Source organism: Taudactylus pleione, unplaced genomic scaffold (assembly GCF_031769625.1).
Source record: "Taudactylus pleione unplaced genomic scaffold, aTauple2 ptg000707l, whole genome shotgun sequence".
In the NCBI taxonomy this organism is placed as follows: domain Eukaryota; kingdom Metazoa; phylum Chordata; class Amphibia; order Anura; family Myobatrachidae; genus Taudactylus; species Taudactylus pleione.
This window is the reverse complement of record NW_028285109.1, coordinates 14,741,928-14,758,702: the sequence shown is the minus strand read 5'-3', so window position 1 is coordinate 14,758,702 and position 16,775 is coordinate 14,741,928. Positions and strand designations below refer to the sequence as shown.

Sequence of the window (16,775 nt, the reverse complement as noted above, 5' to 3'; positions counted from 1 at the left end):
AGGTTTACCTGCCGCTAATTGAATAACCCACTTGGTCTAGGTGTGCTGTGAAAAAATGACTGAGGCCCTATGGTCGCTGAGCACCAAGATAGTTTGGGAACCACTAACATAATAAGGGATCTAAGAAGTTTTAGGCATAACCATTTATTTGCTCTACAGCCTCCTGTTAATCATTATCTCCTTAGAGCACTGTCCACCGTCTCCCAGTAGAAATCAGAGTAATGTACTTAGCACCATGTGTGACTTCATAGTATGGGCAAGATCAAAGCGATATTCTGAAAAGCTGAAAATGTTAAATTTCACTTCTGCCAATAGGTATGAAGAACTAAGAAGATATGACCTCAATACAGAGAGGAATATAAAATAAAGTGTCATTTCATGTTTATTTTGCTTCACCATAGGTTTAAGAGGACACAATCATAAATAAACATGTAACAAATGTTACAAAAATAAAAGGTGAATTTGATAAATTTGTATCTCTATGTTACTTAGCTTATTTTATTGATTCAAAATTATTCTGTTTATAGGTTCCCTGTATCTATGAAATAACCTTGTGCGGCATCTAGGTCTCACTTGGCAATACAGTATTCTCTTGCTTAGTGCACTCAATTATCCTGTGTATGACTACTGTCCTTAGGCTCTGTTGTTTTTTTTCCTGCGCACTGTGGTGGAGCTGGTAACGGGATGCCAGAGCTCAGGATTCTGGCGGTAAAACCGGTTGGTAAGTATCCTAACCCTACCCCTAAACCTAACCCTCCCTCCTCGCAGCCTAATTCTAACCCAACCCCCTGCAGCCTAAACCTATCCCCCCCCCAGCAGCCTATCCTTAACCATCCCCCTAGTGCCTAACCCCAATACTTATCGTCGGCATGCCAGGAGTCTTGATTCTGACGCCATGATTCTGACTGGTGTTGGGATTCTGGCGCCGGCATTCTGAGCGCCGAAATGCCAACTACAGTATATCCCCTGTGGTGGGAAGCTAAACATTGCTATGGTAAAATAATTTATTGGGTAGTGGTGACAGTTGAAGTGACAATAATCCTACAAGTTACTCAGTAAGCTAATATTGCATTACATATCACGATATAACACCTGCATTTATTTTATCAAGCTAAGAAAATATAAGTCTGCTATATCATGAATGTAATCATTACTGCAGTATCACTATCCCATTCATGTGGAATAAAAAAAATCACAGAAGCCTATAGTGTATGTTGAAATACAACTTATCAGTCTACTAAAAGAAAGCAGAAACAAAAGCAACTTATCAGTAATAAGAAACAAGTTAAATAATAATAATAATAATAATAATAATAATACTACTAATAATAATAATAAAGTACCTGGTAACAGGTTCCAAGATCTTTCCCATTGGCTGTGAATGATAGTAGTCCCGTAGCCAGATCAACAAGGCACCCAATTTCAATATCTACACTGCTACGGCTTGACCTCTGTGAGCCAGTGGAGAGGTCACCTCCCCACACCATATAACAATTGCTACGTTTTACACTGGAAGTTACAAAGAAAAAAAATACAACAAGTAATAAATTGTTAGAACTATACAAAAGTGCCTGAAAATAATGATATTACATGTAGATACAGTTGGTACTGCAATTTGCATTAAATTGTAAGGTGGACATTGAAGGCACATAGTCAGATTTTGCTCTAAGGATAATGTAATTTATAAATATAATAGATAACGTGAGAAAAGCAGACGTACTAAATTCGGACTAGCATGCTGCAGCTTCTGTACTCACACAACAAAAAGGGTCGTACCTTTCATGCACCCTGCCTCTCTCATCTCCTAAAGTGACAGTCACAGTGCAGTTCTTGCTCAAGTCAAAATGTCCACTGTAGAAATGGTAGTCGGGAGTCACCCATCCTACCCATACAGAAGATGGATCTTGACCAGCAAATATACGTACAGAGTAATAATACAACTAAAAAGAAAAAACAATCATTATATAATAAGTGCAGTTTATTTGAAAACATACAACAAATTATTAAACCAAACTAAGGGCCTGATTCAAAGATGGACGCTGTAGCACACTTAATGCGTCATTGTCCAGAGACGGAGCCATGGGATCAACTACGTGAACATCTGTCATCTGAGGAACCCTCAGGTTATTCAGGATGACCGAAGAATTCATGCTGCTGAAGCCAGTGAAGTTGCATCCAAGAAAGCAGACACTGGCATTGTCACATCCAGAAAATGGGGACGACATGCCCCCTTTTTCTGCAACGGTGCCTGTCACCATCCCCAAATGGCTGCAGCCTGTCAATCAGGCTGTGGCATCCATGGCACTGCAAGCGATCTCGCAGAACAAGATCTGCACATGCACAGATTTCACACCATCGGAGATATGTACGTAAACCATCTCGGAATTAGGCCATAAGAATACAAATTATATTTCAATGCAGTAGTATAAAATAAATAGGGGGTCAGATGTATGAAGCTCTGGGAAGTGATAAAGTGCAGAGTGATAAACGACCAACCACTCAGCTCCCAACTGTCATGTTACAGGCTGTGTTTGAAAAATGATAGTTGGGAGCGGATTGGTTGGTCGTTTATCACTCTGCACTTTATCACTTCCCAGAGCTTCATACATCTGTCCCAATGTGCAATCATTCCCTATGCAATCCAGAACAGGCAAAACAGTTTATTTTATCATTATTATTTATTTTCATTTTAATTGATTAACAGTTTCTTATATAGCGCAGCATATTCCATTGCGCTTTACAAATGGAAAGAACATTATTAGAACAACACTGGGTAGTAACAGACAGACATAAAAGGTAAGAGGAATTATGAAATGTTATCTTTGATAACAAGAAATAGAAATGACAAAGAACTCACTGTGGTAGTGTGCGAAGACGCTTCTTGAAGTTGGTTTCTAAAAACAGAAAGTAGAAAATGAATATAAGCATAGTAATTTAGGTTAATGTTCACATTTAAATTAATGTTTCCTTTCTGCCTCCTGACTTATGGTGACTTGCTGATAACTTTCTGATATAGATTCATAAACAAGTCCCCCCTGCAGGAGGTGATGGGCAATATAAAGTAAGAAAAGCACTTTGCATTTGTTGGAGACATAAGCAACTGAGAATATGGACAACAAAGCCCTGTACCGCTTCTGGAAGTGCTCCTCATTGTTGAAGGCGGAGTGGAACTCCACAGGCATACTCAGTCTGCAGTAGATCATATCTTCATTACTGTTCTGAGTACCAAAGGTCTTGTGGGTAACTTTTAAGCTGGGAGGGCTTTCTACAGTCCCATCTTTCCTCGTCACCTGAAAATCAGATAGTACACGTGGACAAATTAAACATAACCAACAGTTACTAAACATCGGAACCTCGACGGCTACTATGCTGCAGGATATCCAGGCAGGGAAATTTTGCATGCTTTAGCTCTCATCCAAAAGAGGTTCAACCATTAAACATGTACTATACCTGTAACGTAACTAGTAAACTGTTATTTGTAAATGGTATAAACTAATTATTTAACATGTTGTAAAAAAAAGTATTTTTTTTAAACACTGGTAGAAATAAAACCAAACTACTTAGAAAATAGCATGTATCTTAAAAGAGAGGGTTTTATGTAATGAAAAGACAACAATAACGTTAGTATGTAACAAACAAAGCAAAAATGCACTAAGTCTAGTAATTCCAGCTAGGACTAGTGATCAGTACTTTACATTGATTTAGGAAACCATCACGTAAAACCATTCATGTTTTGAACCATTGACGGGTACCAGTACTGTGGGTCAGGTGATTGCAGCAGAACAAACCAAAAAAAGTGGACAATGCTAAGTGGTGCAAAGAGGGGTGGGGCTAAGCACAGTTCAACATCACTGGATAAAAAACATACTGCATCTTTGACATTGATGGCAGAGACACAAACCACTTTAGATTACTAACCACCAATGGTCATCCCCAGCTAGGACCCAAAACAGACTTCTTCTGTATAGTGTTATCACAGTATTCATTAAAGATCTATTGAAAAACAGTGAAAATACTAGCTAAGAATCAAAGCCTGAATCAGAGGTGGGCGCTGTTATGGCATCAGTTGACTTTCAGTCTGCGCATGCATCACGATGGTTATTGCCGGGAGTCACAGAACGAATTTGGACGCAGCAGCGTTTTTTGCAAAGGCACTGGCAGCCATGTTCTGACAAACATTTTGCGTCTCAATAGGGCTGGTGAAATGTCCAATGGTGCTTCTTTGTACACACAGTGGCGGATTAGCGCCAAGGCTGATGGGCAACGCAATAGGAACTCCATTGGTTGAGGCATTAGCATAAAGACACAGTAGCTCTGCGCAAAATGAGGCAGTTATAGCTGCAATAGCGCCCACCTATGAATCAGGCCCTTAATGTTTAAGTACAAGGTAATGCAGAATAAGTAGAAAGAGACACCTTCATTACCTCAATATGAGGATGATCTTTTGGCACATTGACAAATGTTGGTAAGCGTTTGCTGAACCACATGGCAACATCTCTGTTCATATTGACAGCAAAGGGCTGGAAGCCTTCCTGCAGGCCGCACATTGTGTAATATTTGAAGGTGCTGGCATCTTTTCCTAAGTTCATGCGACCAATCTGAGACAACCCGAGGGAGCAGACAGGGACAAAACCTGCAGAAAACAAACACAAGTAATAAACTATGAATGGAGGAACAGATGGTAAGCTCTGCAGGAAAATATCTTCATCAGTCTGTTGCTGTCATTGTGGAACTACATATAACGCATTCATAATAATGTTCAATACCATATTACAGTACATTGATGGCAGCTCAACCCTTCTATGTTCAGAAAAAGACATTTCATCCTGGACTGACAAACTCCAGAATCAGCAAAAACCAGGGCACATACAGTGCATCCGGAAAGTATTCACAGCGCTTAACTTTTTCCACATTTTGTTACAGCCTTATTCCAAAATGTAATAAATTAATATTTGTCCTCAAAATTCTACACACAATACCCCATAATGACAATGTGTATAAAGTTTTTGTGAGATTTTTGCAAATTTAATAAAAAAAAAACACACTAAGAAATCACATATACATAAGTATTCACGGTCTTTGCCATGAAGCTCAAAATTTAGGTCATTATGGGGTATTGTGTGAAGAATTTTGAGGACAAAAATTAATTTATTCAATTTTGGAATAAAGCTGTAACATAACAAAATGTGGAAAAAGTGAAGCGCTGTGAATACTTTCTGGATGCACTGTAAAAGCCAGTCTAAATGCATTCTGCCTTACACGCGGGTGTGATGCCTGTATATCATTTCAGGTCTACATTACTTTAATTAAAACAGCTCTCTCAAAGCGGTCTGCTGTAAGAAAACTACTTGGACAACTACCAGAGCTTATTTATTGCAGAGTCATTAGGCAAATGTACTTCCATGGATGAATTAGTGATATCCATTTAGTAAGTAAAGAATACATTATTGTTCTGAAATGTGGACTTCCATCTATTTGAGCAGCAATTAACTATTTGGTTTCTGATGGAATATTGCAGTTTGCAGACAAAACAATTCTAAAAATATATACCCGTCTGTAACATATGACTATATAAATAAGTCAATATTATTTTCCAAACCACAAATGATACAGCCTAGAACTTGGTTCCGCCATGATCACCGGTACTGACCCGGGGATGCTGGCAAGTGTCTGAGGTCACGGCTAGCGGTGACCCCAGATACTTCGGACCATGGCCGGATTCAAGGGGAGCAGGTAAGCAGCGGGGGTCCCGCGGTGGGTCCCTGCTGAGCACATGGTCCACAGTCCCCAGGCAGGGGGCTCCCTGGGGATTGGTTGCAGCGTGGAGCCAGGTACTAACCTGCGCTTCCACTTCCCCCCTGGGACAGCGGGCCGCAGCTGTGCGGCAAGCGCTGCGGCGTCCCAGGGGTTAATTGCATGCCAGGGGAGCGCGCTTTCCCTGTATACAGCCGGCGCCTCCCCCGCTGCACACAGCCCTCTCTGCGCTGCCGATTGGCCCTGTGGCAGCGCTCCTCCCCCAGGCAGGCCTCCTCTCTGCTCCTCGGTAGCCATCTTTGTATGGTGAACGCTGCTGGAGCTGCTGATCGGTGGCATCGCGGTCTGGGTCCCCTGGCATACCTCTCCTCCGTTGACTACAGGTCTGTGTATGCAGCGCTGTGTCCTGATAGTGCAGGGATTGATTTCTTCTGTATTGTATGTGACTTCTGCTAGCGTCTGCTGCCTGTACTTTCACTTTCTACTGTCAGCCATTTTACTGTCCCTGCTCTTCCTCTGCTAAAGCCCTTGCGGTGCGGTGCTTGCAGGGTGGTGCTCCCACTATACTAACGAGTATCAGTGAGAGGGGTCACATACTTACTATCATGTCTGAGAGTGAATTTCCTCTCCAGCTTATGTGTACTAAGGCCCTCATTCAGAGCCGCTCGCTATTTGCGGTCGTTCGTTCTAAAACAAGGGGTGGCTATTCAAATGAACAGTTCGCTAGTTGCGGTCTGTTCACGCCTCTAAGTCTGAACGAGCGAGCAAAACTTGTGGTTGTAATTTTGAAAAATACGCCCCCTTGCCGCTCGCACCATACGTCATGTCCGCTATTTATTAGATTAATCGAGTACATCGATCAGTGTATGAACTGCTCGCTATTCTTGTGGCTGGTTTTTTCAACCGCTATTTTGCGAGCAGTTCTGAGTTAAAAAAAACCAAGTGACGTGGTAAGTGATGCTGCTGTATTAATTATGCACTCTCTTAAAACGCCCGTTTTGACCTTTAAGCACGCCTGCGTTCGAATTCCACACCCCCGTTTTCAAGCACCTTCCCCTGTTACCACCCACATACGCCTCCTTCTGTCACTCAAAATAGCAGGCATTTGCTATATAGCGAACAAACGATTTTCGGCCGCACTGACTGGTTCGCGCATGCGTATTAAAATCCGTACGCATGCGCAGATGTGTGAACATTGGTCAGAACGAACGAGCGGCCGGTTACGAGCGGCTCTGAAATAGGGCCTAAGTGCAATGTACCAATAGCAGAGGAGGAGGGTAACGCGGAGGGGCTACTGTATGTCGGCAGTGTTATTTATTGGCGTGGCCAATTACTGTCACGGCTCCGGTACAGGAACCTCCCTGGGCTTGTTTCGCTAAAGCGCTTACAACCCTAGTGGGCCAGTTAGCTCCGCCACCTGCGTTTTCCCAGATGGGATTGTCCCAGCAGTCAGTGGTGTCGTCACCCATGCAGGGGTTCCCGAGACAACTGATGGTACCCTACAGTCTCCCTATTTCCCCTCCCCAGGTTTCCCAGGAGCCTGCGTGGGTTAATTCACTGACAAATTCAGTACAGCATTTGTCGGAAGTGTTACAAGGGGAGTCTGTGTTGCGGCCGCATAAGCGGCCTGTGGCGTCTCTGTCTGCTCCTTATGAGGATGACGACGTGACGTCCGATGATGGGGAGATTCTGGATCTATCTGACCAAGAACCTCTCCGTACTAAAGAGTCGGACGCTAAGTCAAAACTTTATATTCCTGGCCTTATTCGGGCAGTCCACATGGCTTTAGTCATTGAGGATGATGATCCTCCGGTGTCCAAGTTCAAATATGCCTTTTTCAAGGATATTAAGGGTGACGCCACAGTGTTTCCTCTTTCAGGTCAGTTAGTAGACCATTTAGAGGAGGCATGGAAACATCTTGGAAAACGGTATCAGCCTCAGAGGCGCTTAGCCGTGGCTTACATGTTTGCTGACAATTATTTTTCTAAGTGGGAATCCCCTCCACAGGTGGATTCTCACGTGACATGCCTAGTCCGAAGTGCCACTTTGCCCATGCCTTCCATGTCCTCCTTGAAGGATGCTACGGACCGCAAGGTGTAAATCTGCCTAAAGTTCATTTATTCCCTTGCGGGGGGGGGGGCGTCCAGACCGGCCATGGCCGTGTGCTGGGTAGCCAGAGCTATGGAGCGCTGGGCTGATAGTTTGGAGGCGTCTTTGGACTCTGACTGTTCGACTGAACATGCCGAGTTGGTGGGCAATATCCGGGATTCGGCCACTTACATCAATGAAGCGGCCTTAGATCCTCACCTCTAGGATTTCTTCTGCAGCTGTTGCTGCTCGTCGCACCTTATGGTTGCGATCTTGGAAAGCGGACGCTGATTCCAAAAAGGGCTTAGAAGCTTTGCCTTTTAATGGAGAAGTCTTATTTGGTACAGATCTGGACAAAATTGTAGCTACGCTGGCAGCAGCCAAATCTGCATGTCTCCCGTCTGCTGCGGTCCCTTCAAGTTCTGGTACGTCGTCCTTTCGGCCTTACAGGGCCCAGGTTAGGCCTAAAGCATAGTCTTTTCTCCGTCAGGCTGGGCCCAAGAAATCGACCAAGCCCAGGAAACAGGCCTGGAGTACCAGACGTCTGGCCCCTAAGTCAGATGACAAACCTGTGGCCTGACGGTCCGGGCCTTCCTTTGGGGGATGCCAAAGTGGGAGGTCGCCTGCTTCAGTTTGCCCAGTGTTGGTCGATAACCACGACAGACAATTGGGTTCACGAGGTGGTTTCTCACGGGTATGCCCTCTCCTTTCGGCACAGGCCCCCATCCCGGTTCTTCACCACAGGCCTTCCATTAGACCGGAACAAAGCCTTGGAACTGCGGAAGGTTTTGCACACTATGCTCCAGGCTGGAGTTATAGTGCCTGTTTCATTCTCCCAGAGGGGTCAGAGTTTCTATTCCAATCTATTTTTGGTGCAGAAACCCAATGGGTCGTACCGTCCTATACTCAACCTCAAGGCCCTCAACAAGTCCTTGAGGGTGCCTCGGTTTCGGATGGAGACCCTACGGTCCATCATTCTGGCGCTGGAACCTGGGGTTTACATGGTGTCATTGGACATACAGGACGCTTACCTGCATGTCCCTATTCTTTTGCATCATCAGCAGTTCCTCAGGTTTGCAATCCGCAACGATCACTTCCAGTTCCAGGCGTTACCTTTTGGCCTGGCGACAGCATCACGAGTGTTCACCAAGGGGTTGGCGGCCATGGCGGCTTACCTACGGATGCAGGGAGTCCACATGTTGCCGTATCTGGACAACCTTCTGTTGGTGGCAGGAGCTCCTTCTACGCCATTTGGACCTGACGATTGCAGTACTGCAACGTCACGGCTGGTTGATAAACTGGCAAAAGTCCACCCTGATCCCGTCTCAGAGGATTCTGCACCTCGGAGCCTTGTTGGACCCCAGACAGCAGCGGATCTTTGTGACGGGGGAAAAGATCTCTGCCTTGCAGTTGAGGGTGCGCAGTTGTCTACAGTGTCACAGAGTGTCTCTGCACTCGGCGATGAGGTTGCTGGGCTCCATGGTGTCAGTATTCGACATGGTGGAATATGCCCAGTTTCACTCCAGACCTCTGCAGCAATTGATCCTGTCCAAATGGAATGGACTGCCTCAGAGTCTAAGGTCCCAGACGATGGTGCTCACTCCGAAGGTTCGCCTGTCTCTAGCCTGGTGGTTACAGATGACCCACCTCAACAAGGGTCGCCCATTTTGGGTGGCGAACTGGGTCCTGTTAACAATGGACGCCAGTCTTCGGGACTGGGGAGCTGTCACGGGTGCACACTTGTTCCAGGGCAGGTGGACTCAGAAAAGGAGCTTCCAATAAACATCTTGGAACTCCGCGCCGTTTTCAATGCTCTCCAGCAGGCACATCTGGTTCTCCAAGGTCACCCCGTGCAGGTCCAGTCAGACAACGCCACCACCGTGGCCTACATAAATCGGCAAGGAGGAACCCGAAGTCGGGCGGCACTCGTAGAGGTGTCCCGCATCCTGGTCTTGGCGGAGTGCAATCTCGCGGCTATATCAGCAGTATTCATCCCGGTAGTCCTCAACTGGGAAACGGATTTTCTCAGTCACAGGACGTACATCCGGGAGAATGGTCTTAGCACCAGGACGTCTTTCAACTTCTGGTGGACAGGTGGGGTCTTCCAGAGATAGACCTCATGGCGTCACGGCACAACAAGTTGCCGGTGTACGGGTCTCGAACAAGGAGACGAAAAGGCGTCTCTCGTGGAATCTCTGTCCTGTCCAGTGGACGTTCCGGTTTGCTTATCTCTTTCCTCCGTTTTCCCCTCTTCCGCGGGTAATCCGGAAATTCAAACAGGAAGGGGGTACACTCCTGTTGATAGCTCCCGAGTGGCCCAGGCGGCAGTGGTTCTCGGACCTTCAGAGTCTGTCCATGGACATTCCTCTGCAGTTGCTGCTACGACCGGACCTGCTATCACAGGGTCCTTGTCTTCACCCGGACCTGGCTCAGCTGTCTTTGACGGCGTGGCTGTTGAGACGGCCATGTTAAGGTCCAGGGGGTTTTCCAGCTCTGTGGTGCAAACCATGCTAAGAGCTTGGAAGCCATCCTTTGCAAGGATATACCATCGTGTGTGGCATACGTTCTTCCAGTGGTGTCGACCCAGAGGTTATGCCCCTCGGGAGTTCCGTCTGTCTAGAGTGTTGGCTTTCCTACAGGTGGGGCTAGACCATGGGCTTCGCCTTGCTTCTCTGAAAGTGCAGGTGTTCCATCATAGGATTGCTGCGCTCCCTGATGTGCGCAGTCTGGTTCCATCATAGGATTGCTGCGCTCCCTGATGTGCGCACCTTTATGAAAGGTGTTCTTCACATTCAGCCACCTTTTGTTCCACCGGTGGCGCCTTGGGATTTGGCTGTGGTCCTGAGAGCTCTCCAGGGACCGCCGTTTGAACCACTGGGCTCAGTGGACCTTAAATGGCTGACAGCTAAACAATATTCCTTCTGGCCATTGCTTCGGCCAGATGTGTTTCTGACTTTGGGGCTCTCCCCTGTAGACCCCCTTTTCTGATTTTTCATAGGAACAGGGCGGTGATGCGCACTCGTCCTGTATTCCTTCCCAAAGTTGTTTCAAGTTTCCACATCAACGAGGAAATCGTTTTGCCGGCTTTTAACTCACCTGATCTTTCAGTGGGTGAGGCCACTTTGGACGTTGTGCGGGCCTTAAGGATTTATGTTGACCGCAATTCTTCTTTTAGGAAGTTGGACGCCTTGTTGGTCCTCTATGACTTCCGTAAAAAGGGTTGGCCTGCTTCAAAGCAAACTTTGGCAGGTTGGATTCATATGGCTATTTCAGAAGCTTATCTTCATGAAGGCCTTCCGGTTCCTTCCTCTGTGAGGGCACATTCCACTAGGTCTGTGGGTCCTTCGTGGGCAGCTCGACGTGGTGCATCTGCAGTCCAGATCTGCAAGGCTGCCACGTGGTCCTCTGTCCATACCTTTGTGAGGTATTATGCGTTTGACACCTTTGCCTCTCAGGATGCTTCCTTCGGGCGGCGGATTTTCCTTTCAGCACAGGAGCGTCCCCACCCTTAAAGGATACTGCTTTGGGACATCCCCAAGGTATCCTGTGGATACCCTATGGTGATGTAGAAAATAGGAGATATGGTAAGAACTTACCTTTGTTATCTCTATTTCTATGAAGGCCATAGGGCTCCACAGGACTCCCGCCCTGTCGCACCTGTGCTGCAGATGGGCTTTACTCTGGGCACCGTTTTTTTCCATCTCCCTCTGATGAGAATGTGATTCTTGTGTGTGTCCAGATCTTTCTTCTTTCTTTTCCTTCTCCTCCTCCGGCCTATGGCTTGGTACGTAACTGAGATGCCTTGGCTCGGGGGTGGGGTATAGGAGGGGAACCCTAGTGCATCCTGGGAGGCTGAAAACTTAACTCTATGGTGCCCGATGCCGGACGTCATCTCCTATACCCCAAGGTATCCTGTGGAACCCTATGGACTACGTAGAAATAGAGATAACAAAGGTAAGTTCTTACCATATCTCATTTTTTTTCTTCGGGGTCCATAGCAAATACGTTGGGGTATGTGGTTGGAGTGATCCAGGCACCAAACAGTTAAACAAGCTTCAGCTTCCAAGATGCACTGGGTCCTCCACCATATATACCCCACCCCTGGCCATAGGCAGTCAGTTGTTCTGTTTGGTGCGGGAAGGCACCTCACTGACAGTGGGACTGCAGGAGCAGGAGCAGTCCCAGGGACAAGTTTTTTTTTTTTTGAGCAAGCGGTGCATGCTGTGAGTGGGGAACCGGAAGCAGCTAAGTGTCTGACAGACGCCCGGGACGCTGCCATCTATCCCCGCCGGCACCACAACACTGGTGTAAAGCCAGTGATTTAGGCAGGGGCACAGGGCCCTGGACTGCAACCGGGATGCATGGGGATGCAGGTAAGGTGGTTTTGGCGGCCGCTGATGCTGGAGCCACGTGGCGGTCCGTCCTCCGGGACAAGTCGACACACGTTTCAAGGAAAAAGGAAGACAACGGAAAGCCGTCTATCTGTAGACGTCCTGGAACTAAGGGCAGTATTCAAGAGCACTTGTTCAAGCTCAGGAAATACTAAAGGAGAAGGCCTGTTCAAGTACAATCCAACAACGCCGCCGCAGTAGCCTACCTTATCCATCAGGGAGGCACGTGGAGCCAGGCTTCCATGGCGAAAGTATCAAACATTCTGATTTTGGCAGAATGTCATTTTCCAGCAAGATCGGCTGTGTTCATACTAGGAGTCCTCAATTTGGAAGCTGACTTCCAAAACCAGCAAGATATACACACCAGAGAGTGGGCTCTTCATCCACAGGTATTTCAAAGCCTTGTGGACAGAGGTAGACCTTATGGCCTCGAGTTACAACCATAGGGTCCAGAACCTGGGATCCTGCAGCCGAGTTTGTGGACGCTCTGGCAGCAGAGGGGAACTTCAGACTGGCGTATCTGTTTCTTCCATTTTCCCTTCTTCCAAGGGTTATCCGGAAATTCAAGCAGGAGAGTGCAACAGTAATACTGATAGCCCCTGCTTGGCCCGGACGCCATTGGTTCACCGACCTACAGAGTCTCTCCATAGACACTCCGTGGCCTCTTCCTCCAAGGCTGGACCTGTTAATACAGGGTCCCTGCCTGTATCCAGATTGTCCTCGTCTGTCTTTGACGGCATGGCTCTTGAGACCTCCATCTTAAATTGAAAAGGTTTTTCCAATTCTGTAATTCAGAGGTCACAGAAAACTTCCTCTGGCCGCATTTATTAAAAAAATTGGCACTCATATTTTCAGTGGTGTGAACTGGGAAAATGTGACCCTAAGCTGGTTAGGGTTTCTCAAGTGTTTTCTTTTCGTCAGGCTGGTTTAGACCAGGGTCTCCGTCTGGCTACCCTGAGAGTTCAGGCTTCCGCACTTTTAGGTTGGTTCGGCGAAGGATCGTCCCATTGCCTGACATTAGAATATTTTTTCAGGGTGTTCTGAGGGTTCAGACTCCCTTTGTCCCCCCGGTAGCCCATGGGATTTGACATTGGTTCTCAGGACTTTGCAGACTCCTTCATTCGAACCCCTGAAATCAGTAGACATAAAGTGGTTGACAACAAAGACAGTTTTCTTCTGGCTATTGCTTCTGCCTGTAGGGTATCTGATTTGGTAGCCCTGTCTTTTCGCTCTCCTTTGTTGATATTTCATCAGGATAGAGCTGTTCTTCATACTAGGGCCGGGTACCTTCCTATGGTGGTATCCCGGATTCATGTGAAATTAAGAAATTGTGGTTTCGGCTTTGCAAGCTTCAGGCCTTTCGCCTGAAGCATCATTGGATGCTGTCTGTGCATTATGTTTCTATGTAGATTGCACCAACTCCATTAGAAAGTCAGATTCTTTATTTGTGTGGAATGGCTGTCATGAGTGAGGCTGGCTAGCTAACAAACAGACTTTGACAAGATGGTTGCGTATGACAATTTCTCAACCGTACACACAAGCTGATCTTGTTGTGCTGAACACAGTCACAGCACATTCTACTCAATATGTGGGACCATCGTGGACGGTTCGTCATGGAGCATCTGCTGAACAAATATGCAAGGCAGCCACGTGGTCTTCCGTCCACACTTTTGTCAAATTGTACGTATATGACACATTGCCTCTCAGGATGCTTCCATCGGGCATAGGATTCTCCTTTCTACTAAAACACAGGAGCATCCCCGTCCTTAAGGGAACTGCTTTGGGACATCCCCAACGTATTTGCTGTGGACCCCATGGACCCCAAAGAAGAAAAAAAAAGAGTTATGGTATAACATACCTTTGTTAACTCTTTTTCTTCGTGGTCCATGGGGTCCACAGGACACCCACCCTAAACGCACCTGGTGTTTTGGGGTAATCTTTTTTGTTTTTTCTATGATTGCCTCTTCTTAGAGAGGTTTTCTGAAGTACAAAGGTCCTTCCTTCTCATTTTTGTTTCGCCTTCTCCTGCTTGGGGCTTGATAAACTGACTGCCTGTGGCCAGGGGCAGGTTATATATGGAGGAGGACCCAGTGCATCCTGGGAGCTGAAGCTTTTTTAACTGTTTGGTGCCTGAATCACTCCAACCACATACCCCAACGTATTTGCTGTGGACCCCATGGACCTCGAAGAAAAAGAGTTAACAAAGGTATGTTATACCATAACTCTTATTATTCATTGCACAAACAACTCCCTCAGTGTGTTCTTTTCACCCCACTCAAGTGGTCCAGTGTTTTTTTTTTTTACTTTCTTTTTTTTTATATATTCTATTTTTATTAGTATTTAACAAAGATAAAGAAATACAAACATTTGTCTTCACATCAAACAAAATATAAATGCATAACTAAAACTGCAGTGAGATAGGGGAAGAGAAAAAAAAAAAAAGGGGGAAGAAGAAGAAAAAGAAAAAGAAAGAGAAACGGGATCCTTTCAAAAATAAAATGGATAGTAAACCATAGTTGAACGTTATAAAATAGGTATTTTGTTATGGAAGTGTCATATAGGTCTTATAATCAATGGAAGACTTATATTCTAACCAGGGTTGCCATGTAGTATTAAAGTCTGAAAGTGTATCTGACATGGAGCTTATAATATCCTCCATAGACATAAAATAATCTATCCTATGGAACCAATCCTTACGAGAAGGGGATTTATCAGAGTTCCACCTAATAGGAATGACGGAACGCGCTGCATTGCTTAAGTGTCTAAGTAGGGATTTTTTGAAATCGGAAACCGAAATGGGAGAGTGGTTTAATAGCCAAAAAGCAGGGTCTGAAGGCACAGGGTGACCTAAGATGCTTTGGGAGATAGTAACCACTTCAGACCAGAAAGTCGTTAGTCGAGGACAGTCCCACCAGATATGTTTCAAAGAACCAGGAGCTGAGGAGCATCTCCAGCAGGAGTTAGGAAGGGATGGGAACATAGCATGCAGAAGAGAGGGGTGTCTATACCATCTCATAAGGATCTTATACTGTGTTTCTCGTATGGTCATACAGGTAGAGCTAGAATGTATTTTAACGAAGATATTATGCCAATCTTGATCGGAGAGGGTAAGGCCTAAATCCTTTTCCCATATTTTAGTCCAGGGAGGAAGGGACGGTGCTTGTTCTGACATTAATAATCGATAAAGAACAGAAATCATATGAGAGAGGTGAAGAGGAGAGACACAATTTCTCAAACGGTGTGAGTTCCCTTTTTGCTAGACCTATGTTATTGTTAGAATTTAAGAAATGGCGGACCTGGAGGAACTTCCAAAAATCCAATTGAGGAATTTCCCAATTTTCACAAATCTCCGAGAATTGTTTAATACCTGAAGCAGATACCAGCTGGCCCACTCTAAAGAGGCCTGTAGAGGTCCAAGCAGAAAAATGTGAGGGATTAAGGCCAGGTGGGAATTTGGGATTGGCTAGGAATGAGGTGAGAGGACCAAAGTCAGAGGAAATGGAAGGAAGTTTTCTCATAGACTTCCAAATAGCAAGCGTTGAGGAAATTGTTGGGTGAGGAGGAGAAAATTTGGGAAGGTAAGGTAACCAAGGCACAATTTCAGAGTGTTGTTCCATAAAGCAGCCTTCTAGAGCAACCCATTGCTTAATGTCTCTGTTGTTAGTCCACTCAAGTACTCTGTTCAGGTGGATGGCATGATAATAAGACTTAATGTCTGGAAGTTGAAGGCCACCTGATTGTTTTGACCGCGATAATAAGTCTCGTCTAATTCTGGGGCGTTTTCGAGACCAAATAAACTGACAAATTAGAGAATGATAGAACAGAACCAAGACTCTGGTACTTTTATCAGAATAGTCTGGAGGACATAAAGCAATTTGGGGAGTGTGTTCATCTTGACTACGTTAATCCTCCCCAACCAAGAAAGCTGCTTTAGATGCCAGTGGTTATAATCTAAATGGATTGACGATAAGAGAGGGAAGAAGTTGGCATGGAATAGTTGTGACATATCTTTAGTGAGTTTAATCCCTAGGTAAGTGATATGGGTAGGGTGCCATGAGAACGGGAAGGCAGATTGTAGGCCAGCCACTATTGAGGAGGGGGAGGAGATATTAAGGGCTCTAGATTTGGTGAAATTAATTTTAAAATTAGATAAATCTCCAAATTTAGTGAATTCATCCATTAGATGGGGTAATGATATAGTTGGATGAGATATGGTAGCTAGCAGATCATCTGCAAATAAAGCAAGTTTATGTTCCGTCCCACCTGCAGATATACCTGAAATGTTAGGATTGGCCCGTATGGATCGCGCTAAGGCTTCCATACATAGTATAAAAATTAACGGAGATAACGGGCAACCCTGTCTAGTGCCATTCGTAATGGGAAAGACCTCTGACAAGGTGCCGTTAACCCTGACTCGTGCATAAGGAGTCTTGTATATCGCTAAAATCCTATGTAAAGCAAGAGGACCCAGTCACACGTGGCCAAGCGCAGACCTCATAAACGTCCAACTGATCCTGTCGAACGCTTTTTCAGCGTCAGTTG

General features: G+C 45.7%; 1 protein-coding gene across 1 annotated transcript in view; it reads right to left on the bottom strand.

The window, feature by feature from the left end:
- Positions 1 to 16,775, bottom strand: part of RYR3 (ryanodine receptor 3) — a 763,398-nt gene that overhangs the window by 346,190 nt on the left and 400,433 nt on the right. Inside the window, exons 28-32 of the mRNA XM_088456566.1 lie at positions 4,425 to 4,633; positions 3,130 to 3,290; positions 2,858 to 2,894; positions 1,777 to 1,940; positions 1,344 to 1,509 (exon numbers count right to left, since the gene is read on the bottom strand). Of these exons, the coding sequence (XP_088312692.1) occupies positions 1,344 to 1,509; positions 1,777 to 1,940; positions 2,858 to 2,894; positions 3,130 to 3,290; positions 4,425 to 4,633 (737 nt within the window). The remainder of the gene's footprint in view (positions 1 to 1,343; positions 1,510 to 1,776; positions 1,941 to 2,857; positions 2,895 to 3,129; positions 3,291 to 4,424; positions 4,634 to 16,775) is intronic.